General features: G+C 40.3%; 1 protein-coding gene across 2 annotated transcripts; it reads right to left on the bottom strand.

Moving 5' to 3' along the window:
* Nucleotides 1-9,304: 9,304 nt before the first annotated feature.
* LOC146561321 (double-stranded RNA-specific adenosine deaminase-like) lies at nt 9,305-21,245 on the bottom strand. Of its 2 annotated transcripts, XM_085297317.1 has the most exons (18): nt 21,162-21,245; nt 19,142-19,377; nt 18,251-18,302; nt 15,374-15,391; nt 15,253-15,337; nt 15,022-15,164; nt 14,766-14,898; nt 14,614-14,681; nt 14,484-14,526; nt 12,925-13,088; nt 12,669-12,801; nt 12,517-12,584; nt 12,387-12,429; nt 10,828-10,991; nt 10,572-10,704; nt 10,420-10,487; nt 10,221-10,316; nt 9,305-9,994 (listed from the first exon to the last, which is right to left on the bottom strand). In XM_085297317.1, the coding sequence occupies exons 2-17, from the start codon at nt 19,371-19,373 to the stop codon at nt 10,235-10,237; spliced, it is 1,629 nt and encodes a 542-aa protein (XP_085153443.1). In that variant the 5' UTR covers nt 19,374-19,377; nt 21,162-21,245; the 3' UTR covers nt 9,305-9,994; nt 10,221-10,234. The 2 variants fall into 2 exon arrangements, with proteins under 2 accessions (XP_085153443.1, XP_085153441.1); XM_085297315.1 differs by having other exon boundaries at nt 15,253-15,391.
* Between the last annotated feature and the right edge of the window lie 336 nt (nt 21,246-21,581).

Genomic DNA, 21,581 nt, shown 5'->3' with positions numbered 1-21,581 from the left:
CCACCCATTTAACACGTTATTTTATCATATGTTATTTTATTTGTTATTTTATACATTTTATTTTGTGATGTGAGCGCAGGTGCAACCCAACAGGCCCCAAACGTTCCTGGCAGCAAGTAAAAATGAAATATGAAAATATAGTCCAAACAGGTAAGGTGTAATTGTATTATGAGCCATAGTGCTTGGTCTGTTTGTCCGATGTAAATCAATTGCAGTTAGAGGCTACATTAATTTTCTTTCTGTAAGCACTTATTGAAATTATCTGAGCACATTACAAGTACATATTTGCTTACTCTGTATGCTCAAATGTGACCCGTTATAGCCAACAGAAAAAAAGCGGAGGCCCGAAAAACAGGTGGGGGTCCTCCACCACTCACAGAGGCTGAGCAGTTGGCCCTCAGCCAAAACAGTGGGCGCCCTGTGGCCGAAGGCATCTCTGCGGGGACATCCTCTGAGTCAATAACCCCGCAAGACACAAGTGCCTACATAGGGGGTAAATTCAAAATAATACATGATGTGCATACATCCTTTCTTCACAGTCACCTTTGCAGTGCTGCTCATTCATTTGATAAACTCTTCACCATAATGAATTTGTTTGTAGTGAAGTTATTTTCCTACTGATTTTGCCTTCCCTCAGTCTTGGTTGTCTTTGAGAGCATAATGACAATGAAGTGTAAGGTGATTGGTATGTTTGTTAATTGCCATTTGGTCCCTTGTAAGTTATAAGTGACCTGTATAAACCTCATATTCTATCAGTTGATGGTGGTGGTGTACTGCATCTGGTGCAGCCTCCTGTTGAGCCAGACCAACATGCAGTTGTGAGTAATACTCCACAGATTATATGAGTTTACAGTAGAACAGCAATGTTGTTTATTTCTTTACTACAGGAAAATAATGAAGAAACATTGACAGCTGTTACAGAGGAGGAAGCAACAGAGACACTTTATGAGGTTTACATCTTTTAATACTTTGTGTACAGGAAACACAGGCGACCAATAAAGCCAGTTGAACAAAAAATCTGTTTATTCTTCTTTCAACATGTTGAGGTGATGGGTCAAAAGAAATGATTGTGACATATGGTGTCTCTGACTGCGCTTCCATCTTGTATGTCCGTGGGAGGGTCAGGATGTTCATGGTTTGGATCACTGCTGTTTGGTTCAGAAGGACAGTGTTCTCCTCTAATTGTGGCAATGTTGTGAAGAATCACACATGCCACAATAATGTCACATGCCCTTTCTGGGGTGACCCTGAGTCTTTGCAGGCACTGGAACCGGGCCTTAAGCATTCCGATAGTCATTTCAATTCTGGCTCTTGTCCTGCAATTAGCCAGATTATATCGCTGCTGTGGGCCCGGTTCAGGGTCAGAGTAAGGGGTAAGCAAATAGGGTAAACATGGATACCCCCTATCACCAAGCAAGTAGCCAGTGAACTCTCCTAAGACAGAAGGGTACACTTCAGTTCAAATGTCCCTGAAGCAATTGGTCTTTATATATTTTAAAGTATTTTCAACTCACCATGTCCAAATTTTGTGCTCAGTGTACATTCACGGAATATTTGTGAGTCATGGACAGAGCCTGGCCACTTGGCTTCCACATTTGTAATAATGTTGGCAGCATCACATATGATCTTCACAGTGCAGAGAACACAAATTAGCATCCATTACTATGATGAAATAATTTGTTAGTTTGAAATGCTACAGGGAACTATGTACCTGCACATTAATGCTGTGGAAAGACTTCCTGTTCACATAGTCTCCTTCATTTACTGAAGGAGCAATGATTGGAATGTGAGTGCCATCTGTACAGCCAATCACGCCTGGGAACCCTGAAAATAAATGTAATATTTAAGTAGTAGTCCAAGTATCACCACATCATAAATTAAGTTTTGGTCATCCTGATACCTGCAATTTTGTGGCATCCCTCTTTGATAAATCTTGTGGGTCTATGACCGGGGAACACCACAAACGGGTACAGGAGACGTTTCAGTGCAACTGTAACATTCCTGCCCGACAGACGGTAGCCTTGGAAACGTGCTCAGCGTCACCAATATTATACAGAAAGCTCCCGTTTGCAAAAAACCGAAGTGCAATACAAATAATATGTACAGAACTGAGAGAATGTCCGCGATGTGTCACATGCGTAATATATGGCAGGATGTTATCCAAATAACTTATAGATTGTGCTGAAAAACGGTAACGTTCGCACAGACAATCATCAGGAAATGATAAAATGTCCAAACGCACTCTGATCACTCTCTCCCGGCGGAGAGCTCTGCGGAGAATTTGGGCTTCACGATCTACTGGCTCTTCAAGGAAGGGACACGCCATGTCTGACACTTCCTACTGTCAGGTTTCCGACAAAGAGGCGGAGAAGGTCAGGGTTAGTTGTAGTAAACCTGCTAGGGGGCAGGTTAGCTTCACGGCGTGTGTCGTCATAGTGACTCACTCAGGCTTCAGCTGAACTCGCTTTGTGAAACCGAAAACCCAGAGTTTTCGTTAACTCAGGGTATACTTACTCAGTTTTTCCACTAAACCGGCTTCCTGAAACAGGGCCCTGCTCTGTGAAGTGTGTTTTGTATTCCGTGTTTACTGGTGAATTTATCTCCTGATTAGCAATCCTTTGTGGTAGCAATGTATAATTCCCAGATAATGAATTAATTGATTGTTTCATCCTTGAATACGTTACGCTTTAGCTTCCATTGTTGTCTTCTATTACCTGCTTTGATGACTGTAGATTGTTTGTCCCGCTCCTTGCCTTTGTAGTCAAGTGACCTGTTAATATTTATCCAGATCCTGGATGCATTTGATGACCAGCACCTTGGCTTCCTCCGGTGTACCGTTGAGCTTTATAAATATTTTACAGTTTGCAGTCCAGGTGTTCTGAATTTTACCCAGTTTCTTTAGGTATCGTGCTTTCTTCGCTATGTCAGCATTGGATTTGGTTAGAGGTAAGCGCTTGTGGTGAAAAGAAGAACTTTCTATCTGCTTGTAACCTACAGACTGCCCACCTCGTACGTGTAGATAAATAAATATCCCTTAGTGAAAAGAACATATTCAGAACTCGATCTTACTTAAACAATTAAATCACCCTCGGATGCGTTATTGTGTGGGAAAGACTTTTCCAACAGATTTTCTTCATTAGCAGAAAATAGACACAATCCCTAAAAGAAAACGGTCTTGTTTTACACACACACACACACACACACACACACACACACACACACACATCGCGCGTCACGAAGGAGTCAACAAACCGCTCTAATCATTATCAGTATTTCTTAATGCTTATAATCTACAGTGCGCCCACCTCGTATGTGTAAAGTAAGCCTTAGTGGAAAAAAAGCATCGCGCCCGTATTTGGAAATTGGCCCTAATTAATTTTATTAAAACACCTATATGAGGTATTTTGGTTCTGTGCAGCCACTCCTTCTCAGACCAAAGTAAAGAGTTTTTCTTCATTTTTTGAGCTACGTTTCCAACAGGTTTTCTCAGTAGCAGAAAACTGTCTACAGACAGAAACTCTAAAACGCGCATCGAGGAGGAGTCAACAACCCCTCTAATCGTTATTAGCAGGGGCGATTCTAGGATCAGAGCTTTGGGGGTGCTGAGCACCCAGAGAGCTGCCTAGCCAGGCAAGATAAACTTTACACATCACAATGAAACTTCTTCCCCATCTCTGTCAGTCCCTGCATCCTTAAATGTCTCCAGTTGTCCCAAGTTGTCTCTGAATGTCTCCTTGGTGCATTTGAACCCCTGTTTCTCCCTGTCCTCGTCGTCTGTTATCTTTGTCTCCGCTATCAGTCATCATAATTTCTGCAAGTCTGCAAATTTCTTTATTAAATCATAAGATTCTTAAATTCATCAAGTCTCTCTGTGCCTGGGTCCTCGTCACAAAACATGACATCACTGTTTTGTACATTTTAACACAATTTAATCCCCACATTTGTGAAAGAAAAGCAAAACAGTTTTTTGAAAGGTCTGTAACAAAACCATCAAATCTGATCAAGGTTATTTAAATGCTGCAAAAGAAGAATGGATTGGAATAAAAAAGAAAATACATATCCTAACCTTAATTACTGGCGGAGAATAATGAATGATGCTCATAGTGAGTAAAAAGTAAACTGAGTGCATTTTTTTGGATACATACAAAAACACTCCCAAAACAGCATAAATTATTACAAAATATTAATTTTAAAAAACTATAAAAATGGAGGCAACTTTGCCTGTGGTAGAATGTATAAAATGCATAAAAAAATCTTTACTCCAGATGCCAATTTTACTAATCAGAATCAGAATCGTGTTTATTGGCCAAGTATATGTGCAGACACATACAGGGAATTTGGTTCCGGTAGATGGTGGCTCTCAAGCACAGCAATAGAAATCACACACACACACACACACACACACACACACACACACACACACACACACACGTGTCTATATACACAAATTACACATACATACACAAAGCTGTGTAAACCAACTATAAATAACGAATCTAAACTTATATACATAAAATACAGAAATGAATGAGGTGGAATGAATACTACAGAATGTACAAAAGGTGCAGTTGCAGTCTGGCAGTGGGAGCAGTGTGACAGGTCAACTGTTTAGAAGGGAGATGGTGAGGGGAAAGAAACTGTTCCTGTGTCGGGTGGTCCTGGTCTGCAGGCTTCTGTACCGTCTGCCAGAGGGCAGCAGATCAAAAAGTCTGTGTGCAGGGTGTGAGGGGTCTGTGATGATTTTCCCTGCCCGTTTCCTGGTTCTTGAGAGGTACAGATCCTGGATGGAGGGCAGGGGGGCGCCGATGATCCTTTCTGCTGCCCGTACAGTCCGCTGCAGTCTGCTCCTGTCCTGTTTAGTGGCTGCTCCATACCAGACTGTGATGGAGGAGCACAGGACAGACTCAATGACCGCAGTGTAGAACTGGATCAGCAGCTCCTGTGGAAGACTGTACTTCCCCAGTTGTCTCAGGAAGTAAATCCTCTGCTGGGTCTTTTTGAGGATGGAGTTGATGTTGGTCTCCCACTTCAGGTCCTGGGAGATGGTTGTACCCAGGAACTTGAAGATCTCCACAGTCGTCACAGGGCTGTCTGATATGGTGAGGGGGAGCAGAGTTGAGGGATGTCTCCTGAAGTCCACTGTCATCTCTACAGTTTTAAGAGTGTTCAGCTCCAGATTGTGCTGACTGCACCAGAGTACCAGCCGCTCAACTTCCTGCCGGTATGCAGACTCATCACCATCCTGAATGAGGCCAATGACAGTGGTGTCATCTGCAAACTTTAGGAGTTTAACAGCCGAGTTCTTGGAGGTGCAGTCGTTAGTGTAGAGGGAGAACAGTAGTGGTGAGAAGACACATCGTTGAGGGGCACCAATACTGAGGGACCGGGTTTCAGAGGTGATCTCCCCCAGCCTCACTTGCTGCTCTCTGTCTGTCAGGAAGCTGGTGATCCACTGACAGGTGGCTTAATAATAATAACAGGTAATTTAATAATAATAATTTTGTGTTGTAAGATTTATGAGTTTCATACATTCATAGTGGTACTTGGGAGAGCTTGACATTTTTTCAGGTGGTACACAGTGTAAAAAGTTTGAGAAACACTGATAAGTTAAGTGTATGTGTGCTTTTGGAAAACATTTAAAGCTGCAGTACAGAATCTTTGAAACAAGCTTAAAACACTTTTAGAATATAAACAGAGCATCTGCTTCTCTTTACAGCTCCTCACTCCACCAGGGCTGTTTGGCACTCTCTGATAGTGTGCAAATGTGATGTATGTACTGCGGCAGTCATGCAGACAACTGGACGGTCCAAATGTTGGCCTACCTATTACTGGCTGAGGTTTTAGTAGAGTTGTGGCTGAACCACATAAAAATATATCATTAATTTTAATCTCCCCGATCAATTATAACGTGATGTTGGAATGTTGTTAAAGAGGGTCAAAATGTTTCAACCCAGTTTGTTTTGCAGATTCTGTACAGCAGCTTTAATATAGGGAGGACACAACTTCCAGATTGTGTGAGTAAAATCAGGTTTTTTCTCTTTGTCAGTTTAACAGTTTCTGTTGTGCCTGTCACTGTTCCCTGTCTGTTTTCTTACCTGGTTCTTCCTAACCTTGTACTTTCTCCTCACGTTCCCCTCTTTCCTCTCTCCCTCTTTGGACTGACAATCATACACATGTAGATTGTATTCAATTAGATGAAAAATTACATTAATATGAAAAAATACTATTAAGATCATTAACAAAAAGTCCTCTCTCAGTGCACTTTCAACCAAAAGGCAAATAACCAAACCACATGAACATCTAATAAAAGATATAAATATTGAAACACTGATCCAACATTATTCCTGATTCACAGATCATTTGATTTTACACTTTTACCTGAATGTGGCTCCTTTTTTTGAAAAAACTTTCTTATATCCATTATGAACCTGGCTGTCTCTCTGTACACACACACACACACACACACACACACACACACACACACACACACACACACACACACACACACACACACAACAGGTGTTCTAAGGTTAATGGGCATTCAGTCAGTTAGTATCCATTTAAAACAGGACAGTGGTAACAACAGTAGGCTACGACCTCCGCTCGCTGCATCTCAGCCACTAGAGCGCTAGAGTCAGAGTAGGGGAGAGACGAGCTGGAACAAACCATTTTAGGAGGGGGGGGGATTTCTATACTTTTGTTGTTAAAATTTTACATCTCAACCAAGTACTGTATGCTTTTTATATTTTTAGTAGTGTGTCACACAAACAGCAAATATTGTAAAAAAAAAAAAAAAAAAAGTAAGAAATTTGTGGGGGTGCTTTGATTCATTTTGGGGGTGCCTCAGCACCCCCAAAAATGGGCTGAAATCGCCCCTGATCCATGTCCTTCCTTCCTGATCACTTCTACTAGTCTAACCAAGAATATTACACTATGTTTTGGTCTTTGGTGTTTCTGTGAGCTCATCTTAATGACTGCAGGCCAGGTTTGAATGGCATTAACCTACTTATTTGCTTCTGCTTGCTAAATGAAATTCCTGCGGTAGTTTTCCTGTTTTATTGATAGGTTTGTGATTCCATCATGCTATCAGGGTGGTAAAGGAAAGGATATTCCATAAGTGGCTTTAAGGTTTCTCTCATTACTGTCTGCTGACCAGAGTAAATATAAAGTGGTGTAAAAAAGTATCTGCCCTTTTCCTGACTTCTCAGTGTTTTGAATATTTGTCACAACTAAATATTTAAGATCAAACAAATTTAACATTAGTCAAACATTGTGGTGGTTGTGTGATGGTCTGGCTGCTTTGCTGCTCCAGGACGACTTGCTGTAACTAATGGAACCATGAATTCTGCTCTCAGTGTGATGGACCGAGTTGAAAAAGCAGGAGTCATCACAGGAATTATAAGAAAAAGAGGGTTTTCATTTATTTAACCAGAAATATTATATTAATAAACAATAGATTTTGAGCTCATAAAAGAGGTCAAAGAAACAAAACTAAACTCAGGCAAAGAACTGTGAAGTTAAACTCAACGACTATCCAAACAAACATAACGGACATAAAGCAAGAAATGAAATACAAGGGTAATGGCTGATCAGACCACTATGACAAAACACACAACTAAACAAAAACCAATCAAAAACAATAAAAACTGCAGCACAGTGCAGTCTGTTAATAACCTAAACACCAAAGAAGAAAATCAAAACCACTAAACCTAAACTCAAATATTTAGTTAAATACAAAAGCTTCTTTTTTTTTTAAATGAAAGAAAATACACATTCTTCCCCCTTCAGCAGGAAGTGGTGGTGCAGTCCAACCATCCCCTCTTTGTATATAACTGCTTTAAACCCTGGCCACCATCTTTTTTCTGGCAACTCCCAGGAATGATGGCAGGTAAGAAACAGGTAAAAGAAATAGATCAGTCACAAATAAAACAAAAGTAATGGAATGTTATGAATACATAAGTAAAATAAATGTGCGCGCTTACAAATAGAACCAAGGTATTTAAACCAATCAACAATCTTAGTGCAAACTTAAGTGTGTTATTTTAAATGAAAAAATAAAGAATACATAAGAGTTACCGACTTTTAGAGTGTGACCATGGATTGGCCATCACAATCAGTAAATCCTAAAGGACAATGTCTGGCCATCATTTCGTGCCCCAAAGCTCAAGCACATTTGGATTGTGCAATGGGACAGTCATCCAAAGCACACCAGCAAGTCCACCTCTGAATGGTCATAAAATAACAAAAGGTAGGTTTTGGAGTGGTCCAGTCAAAGTCCAGACTTAAATCCGACTGAGATGCTGTGGTACAATCTTAAACAGGCCGTTCATAGTCGAAAACCCTCCAATGTGTCTGAATTAAAATAACACTGCATTGAAGAATGGGTCAAAATTCCTCTGCAGTTATGTGACTCATTGCCAGTTATCAAAAATGCATGACTGAGTTTATTCTTGCTGCCACTCTGCTCATTATTTAAATACCAAAAACGAAAATCTTTGGTAATTATTATCACTGCTGTCTCCTGGTAGAAACAGGAGTGATACACCTGCTGTTGTCAGACCTGCAGATATCAGGCTGTGATTTTCTCCTTTATAGTGGACAGAAAGTACTTTTTTGGAGTGGCACAAATAATTTGTGTGGCATCTTACTGAATGCAGAACAGCGGATTGTTCTGTAAATAGTTTGAAATGATTATTTAAAAAGTCAAGGTAAAAGTTAAATGGATGCAAATAACTTTGTTGTTTGCAAAACTTGTGCATATGATTTTAAAATTGACAATTTATATTTGCATTTAAAGTTATGAAATATGATTCATTAAACATGTTTGTGGTTGTTACAGTAAAAAATATAACTTTTTCTACTCTGATTTTATGTTTTTGTCTGATTTTAGATCTATTGTGTTACTACAGTATGTCAAAATGAAAACATAACTGTAAATATAGACATGTGATGTTCTGCTGAAAGGATGATACCAAACAAGGCAAAGTAAATAGTTTTTAAAGGTAAAATGTGGAGGGAAAATCAAAAGTAGTTAAAAATGGCAAATTATACCCTGGGCCCCAGAGGGTTAAACGATTTTTAAAGTAACGCAATAGTTACTTTTCAAGTAATTAATTACTTTTAGAATATTGTAACTCAGTTACTAACTCACTTACTTTTTTAAAGAACTAGAAACTATAATTAAGTGCTTTTTCAAAGTAACTTGCCCAACACTAATTATTATATACCAAGTGCTTCTGCAAGAAAAATCAGAGCTAAATGAGAGACATTTACCAGTTCAGTTTCTTATACACCCTTCATTATTTTATTCCCTCTAGTACAGTATTAATGACCTTTCTCCTGCTGTTTCAAGTCACACGTAGCTGACTGATATTGCAATCAATCAGATTAAAATAAACAAAAGAAAAAATGGAAGAAAAATATTTTAAACTGTATTTCATGGGTTAAAAATGATTGAAAACATTTAGGAAAGTTTCTAAAATTGAGCCACATGGAGTGTGCTTTTTTCATCTCTGACATTCAACATGAATCCATCAGAAGTACACGTAGCATCACAGTTCCTCCTCCTCAGGACAGCAGCAGGTTAACAACAGTTACAAAGTGACGACCTACACCGGGAAACTGATTGAATAGTTAGATTTTAAAATCATGATTTCACATTTCATTTCCAAATCCAATACAAACTTCCCCAAAATAGCCGGGATTCATGATGTGACCTCTTCCATATATTAACTTTGCACGTTAACAGTTACCCAACATAATATTACACAGTACATCAAATCATTTCATTAAGCAGATGCAACAAGACAGATTTGTAAAGGCTCCTGTGACTTTTGAAACTTTTCTCTTGTGACTATCAGACAGTTTGATTTTCCTGGCGAGATGCTTTTTGTGTGCTGAATATCTGAGTCCACTCTTCAAGCTTTTCCTTTACAGCACTTGCATCAGGTCGGTCTTCTGGTTTCTCAGACAGCAATGAGTTAATAATTTGCTTCTGTTTAAAAACAAGAAAAAACACGGTGTATGTGTAATGTCTTGTGCAGTGAAACCTCTGATAAATAATAAATATATTTTAAAAAATGCATATGTTGTGTCCAGACAACTCAGCGATCAAACAAGACCTTTTATAACTGAGTAAACCAATTAATCTAAGTTTTAGCACTACTCTGCTGATGACCATCCTGTCGAAATTTAAGCACAGTATGAATATGGTAATTTACCTCTTTGGTAAAAGTCACTGAAAACTCTTCGAGGAACCTCTGCCTTTTGACGTCAGGCCAAATCTGGTGTTTTGTGAAGATGATTCACTGTTGTTCCTAGAAAAAGATGATACAATTACTTCATAGCCTGCACTGTACACAGTGCTGCAAGGATTTTTATATAGTTATAATATAGTGCTGGTGTCAGTAAGTGCCTTACTGTGTAACTGATGAGGCTAATGATTCAGGTGGAGCACCATCTTCCGATGCTGTTGGCCTGATGGACACCTAAAACACACAGCAAAATCCTTTATTTTATGCATATTTCACCCAAAGGGAAGCATTTAATTAAGATGAAATATATGAAAATACCTTGATGTCCCAGTCTGGCTGTTCCTGAAGAGCAGAGCAGGCTAACTCTGCTGCTTTCTGTTGGGCTTCCTTGATGCTATTCCCTTCACCCACAGGATATTCCTTGTCGTCAATTTTTAATTTGTAGAAAAAACTGTGTTGTGAAAAAATGGGAATGTTTTAGATCATTACATTGACAGTTTAATATTGTTGAACATCAGTCCGGTGTTGGTGTCTGAAGATTCAACTGAAAGGACAGAGTTTGGCGTATACTCACTGAGGAACGTGAGACGGGCCATCTTTCTTCACTTCAACATATGAATGGGAACGTTTGGTTTTCTGACAATAGCGGTTGACAAGACTTTTGAAATCTGTCTCTGTAAAGCTGGTGTCCTCAGAGCTAGGAACCGTCTGAACTGAAGCTTCTGCTGCATTGTTTCTCTGTCAAGATACCAAGAAATACATCAGAGAGACAATTGCCCCAGGTTGGTTTTTCATTTCTCTCAAACATGTTCTAGTTAGGCAAAACTAAACCAATTCTTCGCTCACTTTGAGGCACAGAGCTACACCCCTGCGCAGAAGACTCTCTCTCCGCCCCTGCACAGAAGACTCCCCCCTCCAACAACTGGGTGGTGACACTATCACCAGACAGTATGAGGAGATCCCTTCTCGGGATCAATACCCACAAAGCCCCTGGTCCTGGTAACATCTCTGGACAAGCACTGAGAGACTGCGCTGTGGATCTCACAGATGTCTTCACAGACATCTTTAGTACATCACTGAGCCAGGTTGTGGTTGCCTCAAAGCCTCCACCATCATTCCTGTACCAAAGAAGTTGTCTTTAACGACTACCATCCTGTCGCACTCACCTCCATCATTATGAAGTGCTTTGAAAGGTTACTCATGCATCAAATCAAGACCTCTCTTCCCCCCAACCTGGATCCATACCAGTTCGCATACCGGTCAAACCGCTCGACCGATGATGCAATTTCATCTGCCCTTCACTCAGCCCTCACACATCTGGACACTAAAGACTCATACATTACAATGCTGTTCATAGACTTCAGTTCAGCATTCAACACGACCATTCCCCATAAACTCATTCACAAACTGGATCTGCTGGGCATCACCACCTCGCTGTGTAACTGGCTGCTGGGTTTCCTGACAGGAAGACAGCAGACAGTACGGGTCGGCAGCAACACTTCCAGCACTAAAACACTGAACACTGGGGTTCCTTAAGGATGTGTGGTGAGCCCCCTTCTCTTCACTCTGCTGATGCACGACTGCACACCATCACATAGATCCAACCTATTCATCAAATTTGCAGATGACACAACTGTGGTAGGTCACATCAGCAACAATGATGAGACCTACAACAGGAGTAAAGTTAACAATCCGGCCTAGTATTGCAGCAAGAGATGCTCTATAGAGTTGAAGTCTGATAAAAATCTGCAGGCAAATACAAAGTTGTTTAGGCATGAAGGTGAAAAGCAGTGTCTTGCACATGATTGTACATCATTTATATTAAAGCCTTGCACCAAAGGCTTTTCATACCTTGACTCGGTTGATGTGTTCCTTGTATTGTTTTCATTGCTCTCATTTTCAACAGCATTGTTAGGGAATAAAGTGAAGATATTTTATAGATTTTAAATGTGGAAAAGTCCTGACTCTGAATATAACACCAACTTCGCATCTTTCCACTTATGAGAGAAGATTAATGATACTCACTAGTGTTGCATTGCTTTTTTTTTTATTTTAAATTTAGTAGGCTTTTATAAATGTCGTTTAATCTTTCAGTATCATAGTTTTTACTAAATATTATGAGAAATGACAAACCTGGTCTATAGTCAGGCCCTGCAATGAGGACTCAATGGACTCCCTTAGGGAGAAGAAGAGGGGCATTGTTAGCATGCTATGCTCATTTTATATAGTTATAATATAGTGCTGGTGTCAGTAAGTGCCTTACTGTGTAACTGATGAGGCTAATGATTCAGGTGGAGCACCATCTTCCGATGCTGTTGGCCTGATGGACACCTAAAACACACAGCAAAATCCTTTATTTTATGCATATTTCCTCCAAAGGGAAGCATTTAATTAAGATGAAATATATGAAAATACCTTGATGTCCCAGTCTGGCTGTTCCTGAAGAGCAGAGCAGGCTAACTCTGCTGCTTTCTGTTGGGCTTCCTTGATGCTATTCCCTTCACCCACAGGATATTCCTTGTCGTCAATTTTTAATTTGTAGAAAAAACTGTGTTGTGAAAAAATGGGAATGTTTTAGATCATTACATTGACAGTTTAATATTGTTGAACATCAGTCCGGTGTTGGTGTCTGAAGATTCAACTGAAAGGACAGAGTTTGGCGTATACTCACTGAGGAACGTGAGACGGGCCATCTTTCTTCACTTCAACATATGAATGGGAACGTTTGGTTTTCTGACAATAGCCGTTGACAAGACTTTTGAAATCTGTCTCTGTAAAGCTGGTGTCCTCAGAGCTAGGAACCGTCTGAACTGAAGCTTCTGCTGCATTGTTTCTCTGTCAAGATACCAAGAAATACATCAGAGAGACAATTGCCCCAGGTTGGTTTTTCATTTCTCTCAAACATGTTCTAGTTAGGCAAAACTAAACCAATTCTTCGCTCACTTTGAGGCACAGAGCTACACCCCTGCGCAGAAGACTCTCTCTCCGCCCCTGCACAGAAGACTCCCCCCTCCAACAACTGGGTGGTGACACTATCCCCAGACAGTATGAGGAGATCCCTTCTCGGGATCAATACCCACAAAGCCCCTGGTCCTGGTAACATCTCTGGACAAGCACTGAGAGACTGCGCTGTGGATCTCACAGATGTCTTCACAGACATCTTTAGTACATCACTGAGCCAGGTTGTGGTTGCCTCAAAGCCTCCACCATCATTCCTGTACCAAAGAAGTTGTCTTTAACGACTACCATCCTGTCGCACTCACCTCCATCATTATGAAGTGCTTTGAAAGGTTACTCATGCATCAAATCAAGACCTCTCTTCCCCCCAACCTGGATCCATACCAGTTCGCATACCGGTCAAACCGCTCGACCGATGATGCAATTTCATCTGCCCTTCACTCAGCCCTCACACATCTGGACACTAAAGACTCATACATTACAATGCTGTTCATAGACTTCAGTTCAGCATTCAACACGACCATTCCCCATAAATTCATTCACAAACTGGATCTGCTGGGCATCACCACCTCGCTGTGTAACTGGCTGCTGGGTTTCCTGACAGGAAGACAGCAGACAGTACGGGTCGGCAGCAACACTTCCAGCACTAAAACACTGAACACTGGGGTTCCTTAAGGATGTGTGGTGAGCCCCCTTCTCTTCACTCTGCTGATGCACGACTGCACACCATCACATAGATCCAACCTATTCATCAAATTTGCAGATGACACAACTGTGGTAGGTCACATCAGCAACAATGATGAGACCTACAACAGGAGTAAAGTTAACAATCCGGCCTAGTATTGCAGCAAGAGATGCTCTATAGAGTTGAAGTCTGATAAAAATCTGCAGGCAAATACAAAGTTGTTTAGGCATGAAGGTGAAAAGCAGTGTCTTGCACATGATTGTACATCATTTATATTAAAGCCTTGCACCAAAGGCTTTTCATACCTTGACTCGGTTGATGTGTTCCTTGTATTGTTTTCATTGCTCTCATTTTCAACAGCATTGTTAGGGAATAAAGTGAAGATATTTTATAGATTTTAAATGTGGAAAAGTCCTGACTCTGAATATAACACCAACTTCGCATCTTTCCACTTATGAGAGAAGATTAATGATACTCACTAGTGTTGCATTGCTTTTTTTTTTTTTTTAAATTTAGTAGGCTTTTATAAATGTCGTTTAATCTTTCAGTATCATAGTTTTTACTAAATATTATGAGAAATGACAAACCTGGTCTATAGTCAGGCCCTGCAATGAGGACTCAATGGACTCCCTTAGGGAGAAGAAGAGGGGCATTGTTAGCATGCTATGCTCATTTTATATAGTTATAATATAGTGCTGGTGTCAGTAAGTGCCTTACTGTGTAACTGATGAGGCTAATGATTCAGGTGGAGCACCATCTTCCGATGCTGTTGGCCTGATGGACACCTAAAACACACAGCAAAATCCTTTATTTTATGCATATTTCCTCCAAAGGGAAGCATTTAATTAAGATGAAATATATGAAAATACCTTGATGTCCCAGTCTGGCTGTTCCTGAAGAGCAGAGCAGGCTAACTCTGCTGCTTTCTGTTGGGCTTCCTTGATGCTATTCCCTTCACCCACAGGATATTCCTTGTCATCAATTATTAATTTGTAGAAAAAACTGTGTTGTGAAAAAATGGGAATGTTTTAGATCATTACATTGACAGTTTAATATTGTTGAACATCAGTCCGGTGTTGGTGTCTGAAGATTCAACTGAAAGGACAGAGTTTGGTGTATACTCACTGAGGAACGTGAGACGGGCCATCTTTCTTCACTTCAACATATGAATAGGAACGTTTGGTTTTCTGACAATAGTGGTTAACAAGGCCTTTGAAATCTGTCTCTGTAAAGCTAAGAACCATCTGAACTGAAGCTGCATTGTTTCTCTGTCAAGAAAACAAGAAATGCATCAGAGAGACAATTGCCCCAGGTTGGGTTTTCATTTCTCTCGAGCAAAAATGAACATTATCTTACAGATTCCACTGAATCCCGATGACCAAGCTTAGACACGCTTTCCAGAGCATTTTTTGCTGCATTTTGCTTTGCTTCCTTCTTGGTCTTCCCCTCACCACTGGGGTAGGCTTTACCATCTGTGACTGGACTCGGGTTGAATCTGTAAAGACATGAGAGCTTTGTTATATACTGCTCAAATAAAGTATAGGAACAATTTGAAAATACACCAGGTCTGAAAGGGGAAAAAACATGCTGCATATTTATACTGATGTGGGCTGGGCAAGGTGTTAAGAACGAGAGGATGCCACATCATTTGATGAGCTGAATTCATAGATATGCAGAAAATTTAAGTGAAAAAATAATGCAGCACGCCAGTGAACTTACTGAAGTTTCACTGCAGCGACTCAAAATGGAACTCAGTAGTTTGTATGCTCTTATGCACGAACAACATCATGCTCCTAATGATACAACGGCTGGTGTCCTCTGGGCTCTCCTCTCACATGTGGACTAGGTCACCAGATCTCTGAGCTCCTGGACAGTTTGAGGCGCAACCTGGTGGTAACAGATCCACTGAAACATAATGTCCCAGAGGTGTTCTTCTGCAAGTTTCAGCCTTTGGGAAGCAATATATCTAGTTGTGTGAAAAACTGAATCTCGATTGCATAAATGTTTTTTTTCTTTTGGCTGCCCTCACTACAGTAGATCGGCTGCCTCCATCTTCCCCTGTCAGAAACATCTTCTTCTATCACACCAACCCTCTGCATGTCGCCCCTCATTACATCCATGAATCTTCTCTATGGTCTTCCTGTTTTCCTCCTGCCTGTCAATTCGATCTTTAACATCTGTTGTACAGTACAGTGGCTTGCAAAAGTATTCGGCCCCCTTGAACTTTCCAACTTTTTGTCACATTACAGCCACAAACATGAATCAGTTTTATTGGAATTCCATGTGAAAGATCAATACAAAGTGGTGTACACATGAGAAGTGGAACGAATTTATCATAATTCCAAACATTTTTTACAAATAACTTTCAAATTTTCAAATAACTGAAAAGTGGGGTGTGCGTAATTATTCAGCCCCCTGAGTCAATACTTTGTAGAACCACCTTTTGCTGCAGTCACAGCTGCCAGTCCTTTAGGGTCTGTCTCTACGAGCTTTGCACATCCAGAGACTGAAATCCTTGCCCATTCTTCTTTGCAAAACAGCTCCAGCTCAGTCAGATTAGATGGACAGTGTTTGTGAACAGCAGTTTTCAGATCTTGCCAGGGATTCTCAATTGGATTTAGATCTGGACTTTGACTGGGCCATTCTAACACATGGATATGTTTTGTTTTAAACCATTCCATTGTTGCCCTGGCTTTATGTTTAGGGTCGTTGTCCTGCTGGAAGGTGAACCTCCACCCCAGTCTCAAGTCTTTTTCAGACTCCAAGAGGTTTTCTTCCAAGATTGCCCTGTATTTGGCTCCATCCATCTTCCCATCAACTCTGACCAGCTTCCCTGTTCCTGCTGAAGAGAAGCACCCCCAGAGCATGATGCTGCCACCACCATATTTGACAGTGGGGATGGTGTGTTCAGAGCGATGTGCAGTGTTAGTTTTCCGCCACACATAGCGTTTTGCATTTTGCGCAAAAGGTTCCATTTTGGTCTCATCTGACCAGAGCACCTTCTTCCACATGTTTGCTGTGTCCCCCACATGGCTTGTGGCAAACTGCAAACGGAACTTCTTATGGTTTTCTGTTAACAATGGCTTTCCCACCTGAGCTGTAGATCTTTGCAGCTTGTCCAGAGTCACCATGGGCCTCTTGGCTGCATTTCTGATCAGCGCTCTCCTTGTTCGGCCTGTGAGTTTAGGTGGACGGCCTTGTCTTGGTAGGTTTACAGTTGTGCCATACTCCTTCCATTTCTGAATGATCACCTGAACAGTACTCCGTGGGACGTTCAAGGCTTGGGAAATCTTTTTGTAGCCTAAGCCTGCTTTAAATTTCTCAATAACTTTATCCCTGACCTGTCTGGTGTGTTCTTTGGACTTCATGGTGTTGTTGCTCCTATTATTCTCTTAGACAACCTCTGAGGCCGTCACAGAGCAGCTGTATTTGTACTGACATTAGATTAAACACAGGCGCACTCTATTTAGCCATTAGCACTCATCAGGCAATGTCTATGGGCAACTGACTGCACTCAGACCAAAGGGGGCTGAATAATTACGCACACCCCACTTTGCAGTTATTTATTTGTAAAAAATGTTTGGAATCTTGTATGATTTTCGTTCCACTTCTCAAGTGTACACCACTTTGTGTTGGTCTTTCACATGGAATTCCAATAAAATAGATTCATGTTTGTGGCTGTAATATGACAAAATGTGGAAAAGTTCAAGGGGGGCGAATACTTTTGCAAGCCACTGTAGATCCACTATCCTCCTCCTCTGTACATGTCCAAACCATCTCAACCTTGCCCTGTCCCTCTGATTTACTCATTTGATTTACTCATACTGTCCTTTCTGGTCACTTCTAGTGAAAAATCTTTGCATCGGCAAACTTAAATTGGCGGTGCACAAATATCGTGTCTGCTCAGAAACGGTTCATCCCTGCTGAGTCTTTATGTATTTCCACATGTTAAGGCTCAAAAACGCTTCACCACCCAAGATTAAATTTTGTCTTCTTCTTCCTCCCTGTCTCTGTGACTGCTTTTGAGTCAGCTAGCTTGAGTATGTATAGGTTTCGTTTTCACGTAGCCTACGCGGATTTTCACATTTTATAACAAATGAAACTGAAAGTGAGCACGTACAGATGTTGTACCTGTCAAATTCAGTTGAAGCATGGTTGAAAAGCAATGTCTGACTTTCATTGGCTAAGATTTATAGAATTTTTATTTATTATTACTTTTGTCAGATTAAAGGTATTTCTGTGACCATTATGAGTTTTTCTTTCTTTGACTGAAGGGTACCAACGATTTTGTCCACGTCTGCATCTGAGAAGTTTATTGAGTGACAGAGAAAATGGATTTTTGAACTTTACTTACCGTTTCTGGGTTACTTTGCTGCCCTGAGTGAGACCACTATTCAGCACCCTTCCTTAATTTTTAAATTTAAAAAGAAAATAGAAAGAAAAAATATTGAGTCATTGGGCAACACCTAAAAAAGGTATTTCAATTGAATTGCTAACTATGTACAGCACAGAGAACTGCAGTAGTAACTAACTCAGTGGTTCTTAACCTTGTTGGAGGTACCGAACCCCACCAGCTTCATATGCGCATTCACTGAACCCCTCTTTAGTTAAAAATAAAATGTGATTTTTTTTACTGGTGCACAAAATGAGCCATGCATGTCATGGCGGAGGCTCTGCCGAACCCCTGAGACTGAGTCACTGAACCCCTAGGGTTCGATCGAACCCAGGTTAAGAACCACTGAACTAACTGTTTTATAACTTTATTTAAGCTCAATAATAAAAAGTAGACAAAGTAAAAACATAACATTGGGTATAGCATGTTTTCTAAGAAAGTCAGTTTATGAAAATGAAATTAAAAGCAAGATGAATTTCTTAAATATCAGAAATCAAAAGTGTGAATTTCTTGATGCAGTTTTTGGAGAGGTGAAGGTAAAACAGGGATAACAGGATAATCTTTTTAGAAATGTTATTATTTAATGTATTAAAAGTTTGGCTGGACAATTAACAAATTAATGGCATGCTATTTATTAAGGGAGTAACTGGGATTGGTGAAAAATAAATAAAACTAGAAATAACCTGCATGGCTTAAACAAAAAACAAACAAAAAAACCTTTAGGACATTTCCTCTAATTCAGGAGAAACGTGAGAAATTTAAAAACATAAACTGACACAACCTGACTCTCAACATGCTTATTAAAATAAACCTGTGTTTATTTTGTTGTTTTCATGTCTTTTTTTCACTTACCATTTATCATCATAATTATCGACCTTGCCACCTTCAGTGCATCATCTGAATAACTCTGTATCATCACATCTACTGTTTTTATCCTGTCTGCATTCTCCAAACGACACTTTCTGATGGTTGGGAAATGATCTACAGGTTCATTCTGCAGGTAAAAGTGGAAAAGTTTCAGCTCTCCCTCTCCCAGATTCTGCAGCATTTCCAGGAGTTGTGATGCAACAGACGTCGCCATCATTTATCTGTAAAAAACGAGAGGGCATTTTCATCTGAAAGAACAAGAGAGTATCAGTTGACTGTGGATACAGGAGGAAAGACGGAGTTTTCGTCCCAGTCACTGGACCAGCTCTTTATTCTCTCAAGGATACTTAGGTGTATGTGAGTTTCACCAACCAGTCTACATGTGTTTTGTGGCCTTTTTGCCGCATTGCTGGCAAAAAGTCAGACTATTTCCCAGTGGGTGATTGACTCCATCAGTGTTGCCCTATGTCACTGATTCTCTTCTTAATTTTTATAGACAGAATTTCCAGGTGTAGCCAAGTGGCAGAAGGTTTCCGCTTGGGTGGTCTCAGAATGTCATCTCTGCTTTTCACAGTTAGTGTGGTTCTGTTGGCTTCATCAGGTGGTGGCCTTCACCTCTCATTTGTAATGGAAATGAGATTCAGCACCCAAAATGGTGGAATACCCAATGAGTTACTACCCAAGTGGAGGAATTTAAGTATCTCAAGTCTTGTTTACGAGTGAGGGGAGGATGCAGGAGATTGACAGATGGATTGGTGCTGAGTATTTAAGTGACCCAGCCAGCTGGGAGAAGAGGGAGTGAGAGGATTTTTCCACTCTGTGTTGGTATTCTCAAAAAACCTGAGCACCCTCTCAGAGAGCCAGCTTAGGAGGTTCAGGAACATGATAAGAGCTAAGTTGTTTTGACATAAATACCGCATCCAATTTAAAATACTGCTGCTTACGTTTAAAAATTACCAACAACACAGCACCGAGCTACCTTAATGAACTCCTTAAATCGTATGTTCCTGCCAGAGCATTAAGATCATCTACTCAGTTACTCTCGGTGCAGCCTAGATCTCGGCTGAAGTCTAGAGGTGACCGGGCGTTTGCCCTGGCTGCACCAGAGTTGTGGAATAACCTTCCAATTGTGATCCGGGCATCCGATTCCATCCAATCTTTTAAATCTCGGTTAAAAACCTATTTGTTTAATCTCGCCTTTCCTGCTTGTTAATGCTCGCACCTGACTCTTAGAATTACTCTATTTTTCCTTATATATATATATATATTTTTTTTTTTTTTTATGGCTTTCGCTTTAATTATGTTTTTATTTGATATGCATTTTATATTACCCCTGTGTATTAGTGGCATTGACCTGTGAGTATATTTGATACTTTGCTAAGGCCTTATAATACTCGTGTTACTTCTCTGTCTCTTATGTTAAGCACTTTGGTATACCGCTGGTTTTTAAATGTGCTCTATAAATAAAGATTGTTGTTGAGATTGTTGTTGACATGGTTTCAACTGTCTGACTGTCTGACTCACACCTGAAAAATGAGGATGTGCCTCATCTGGGCCTATCAGTGTGGAGCAACTTTGTCTTTGTTTTCAGATTTTCAGAGGCTATTACTCCAGTTTGTTGGCTGATTCTTTGATGCAAATCAAACAGGAACACAATGATTTATAACCCGATTGCAATCAAATACATTACAACTAACGTTTATGTCATTTTATTTTGAAAGGCCTGACAGAAAAAAGTTGGACACTGATGTATGTGATTTAATAGTGAGACAATGTTTTCGTTCCAAGAAATAAAAAGGCACCGTTTGTTTATGAAGTAATCAATCAAACACGCGAATAAAATAAAACTGTTTGATTCAAATCAATCAATAATTTATAATCATGTGGATTTGTCTTCAAACACAACAGTGATCAAAGTTTATCCTGAACTAAGAGCTGAACATCTGGTCCAGACATCACAGAAGCAAAGAGTCAAACTGTTAAAGAAGGAAAAAAGCAAACTTACAGTTTCTTCACAAAGGCTGTGTCCCAATCCAGCGACTTCACGCTCTGGAGTAAGCGCAGTTCGTGTACTAGTTACGGCGTGTACCAGGAAGTACGAGAAGTGCGGAAGTGAGAGGCAGAGGTGTGGACTCGAGTCACATGACTTGGACTCGAGTCAGACTCGAGTCATTAATTTTATGACTTTAGACTTGACTTGAAAAAATGTTCTAAGACTTGTGACTTGACTTGGACTTTTACACCAATGACTTGGGACTTGAATTGGACTTGAACCGGTTTACTTGAAAAGACTTGATATTTTACCCCAAATATAAAATTTAACATGCATATTATATAGAGATTGAAAATGTGACGTCATTCAGGGGTAAAATCGCAAAGGATTCTGGGAACTCGTGGCAAGAGGTACTAGCGTACGCAGGCTTTC

Source organism: Mchenga conophoros, linkage group LG13, assembly GCF_057382185.1.
Source record: "Mchenga conophoros isolate Kocher_MC1m ecotype Shallow Benthic linkage group LG13, M_conophoros_male_GT1.1, whole genome shotgun sequence".
In the NCBI taxonomy this organism is placed as follows: domain Eukaryota; kingdom Metazoa; phylum Chordata; class Actinopteri; order Cichliformes; family Cichlidae; genus Mchenga; species Mchenga conophoros.
Note: the sequence above shows the minus strand (reverse complement) of the source record. Positions and strands in the feature narration are given on the sequence as shown.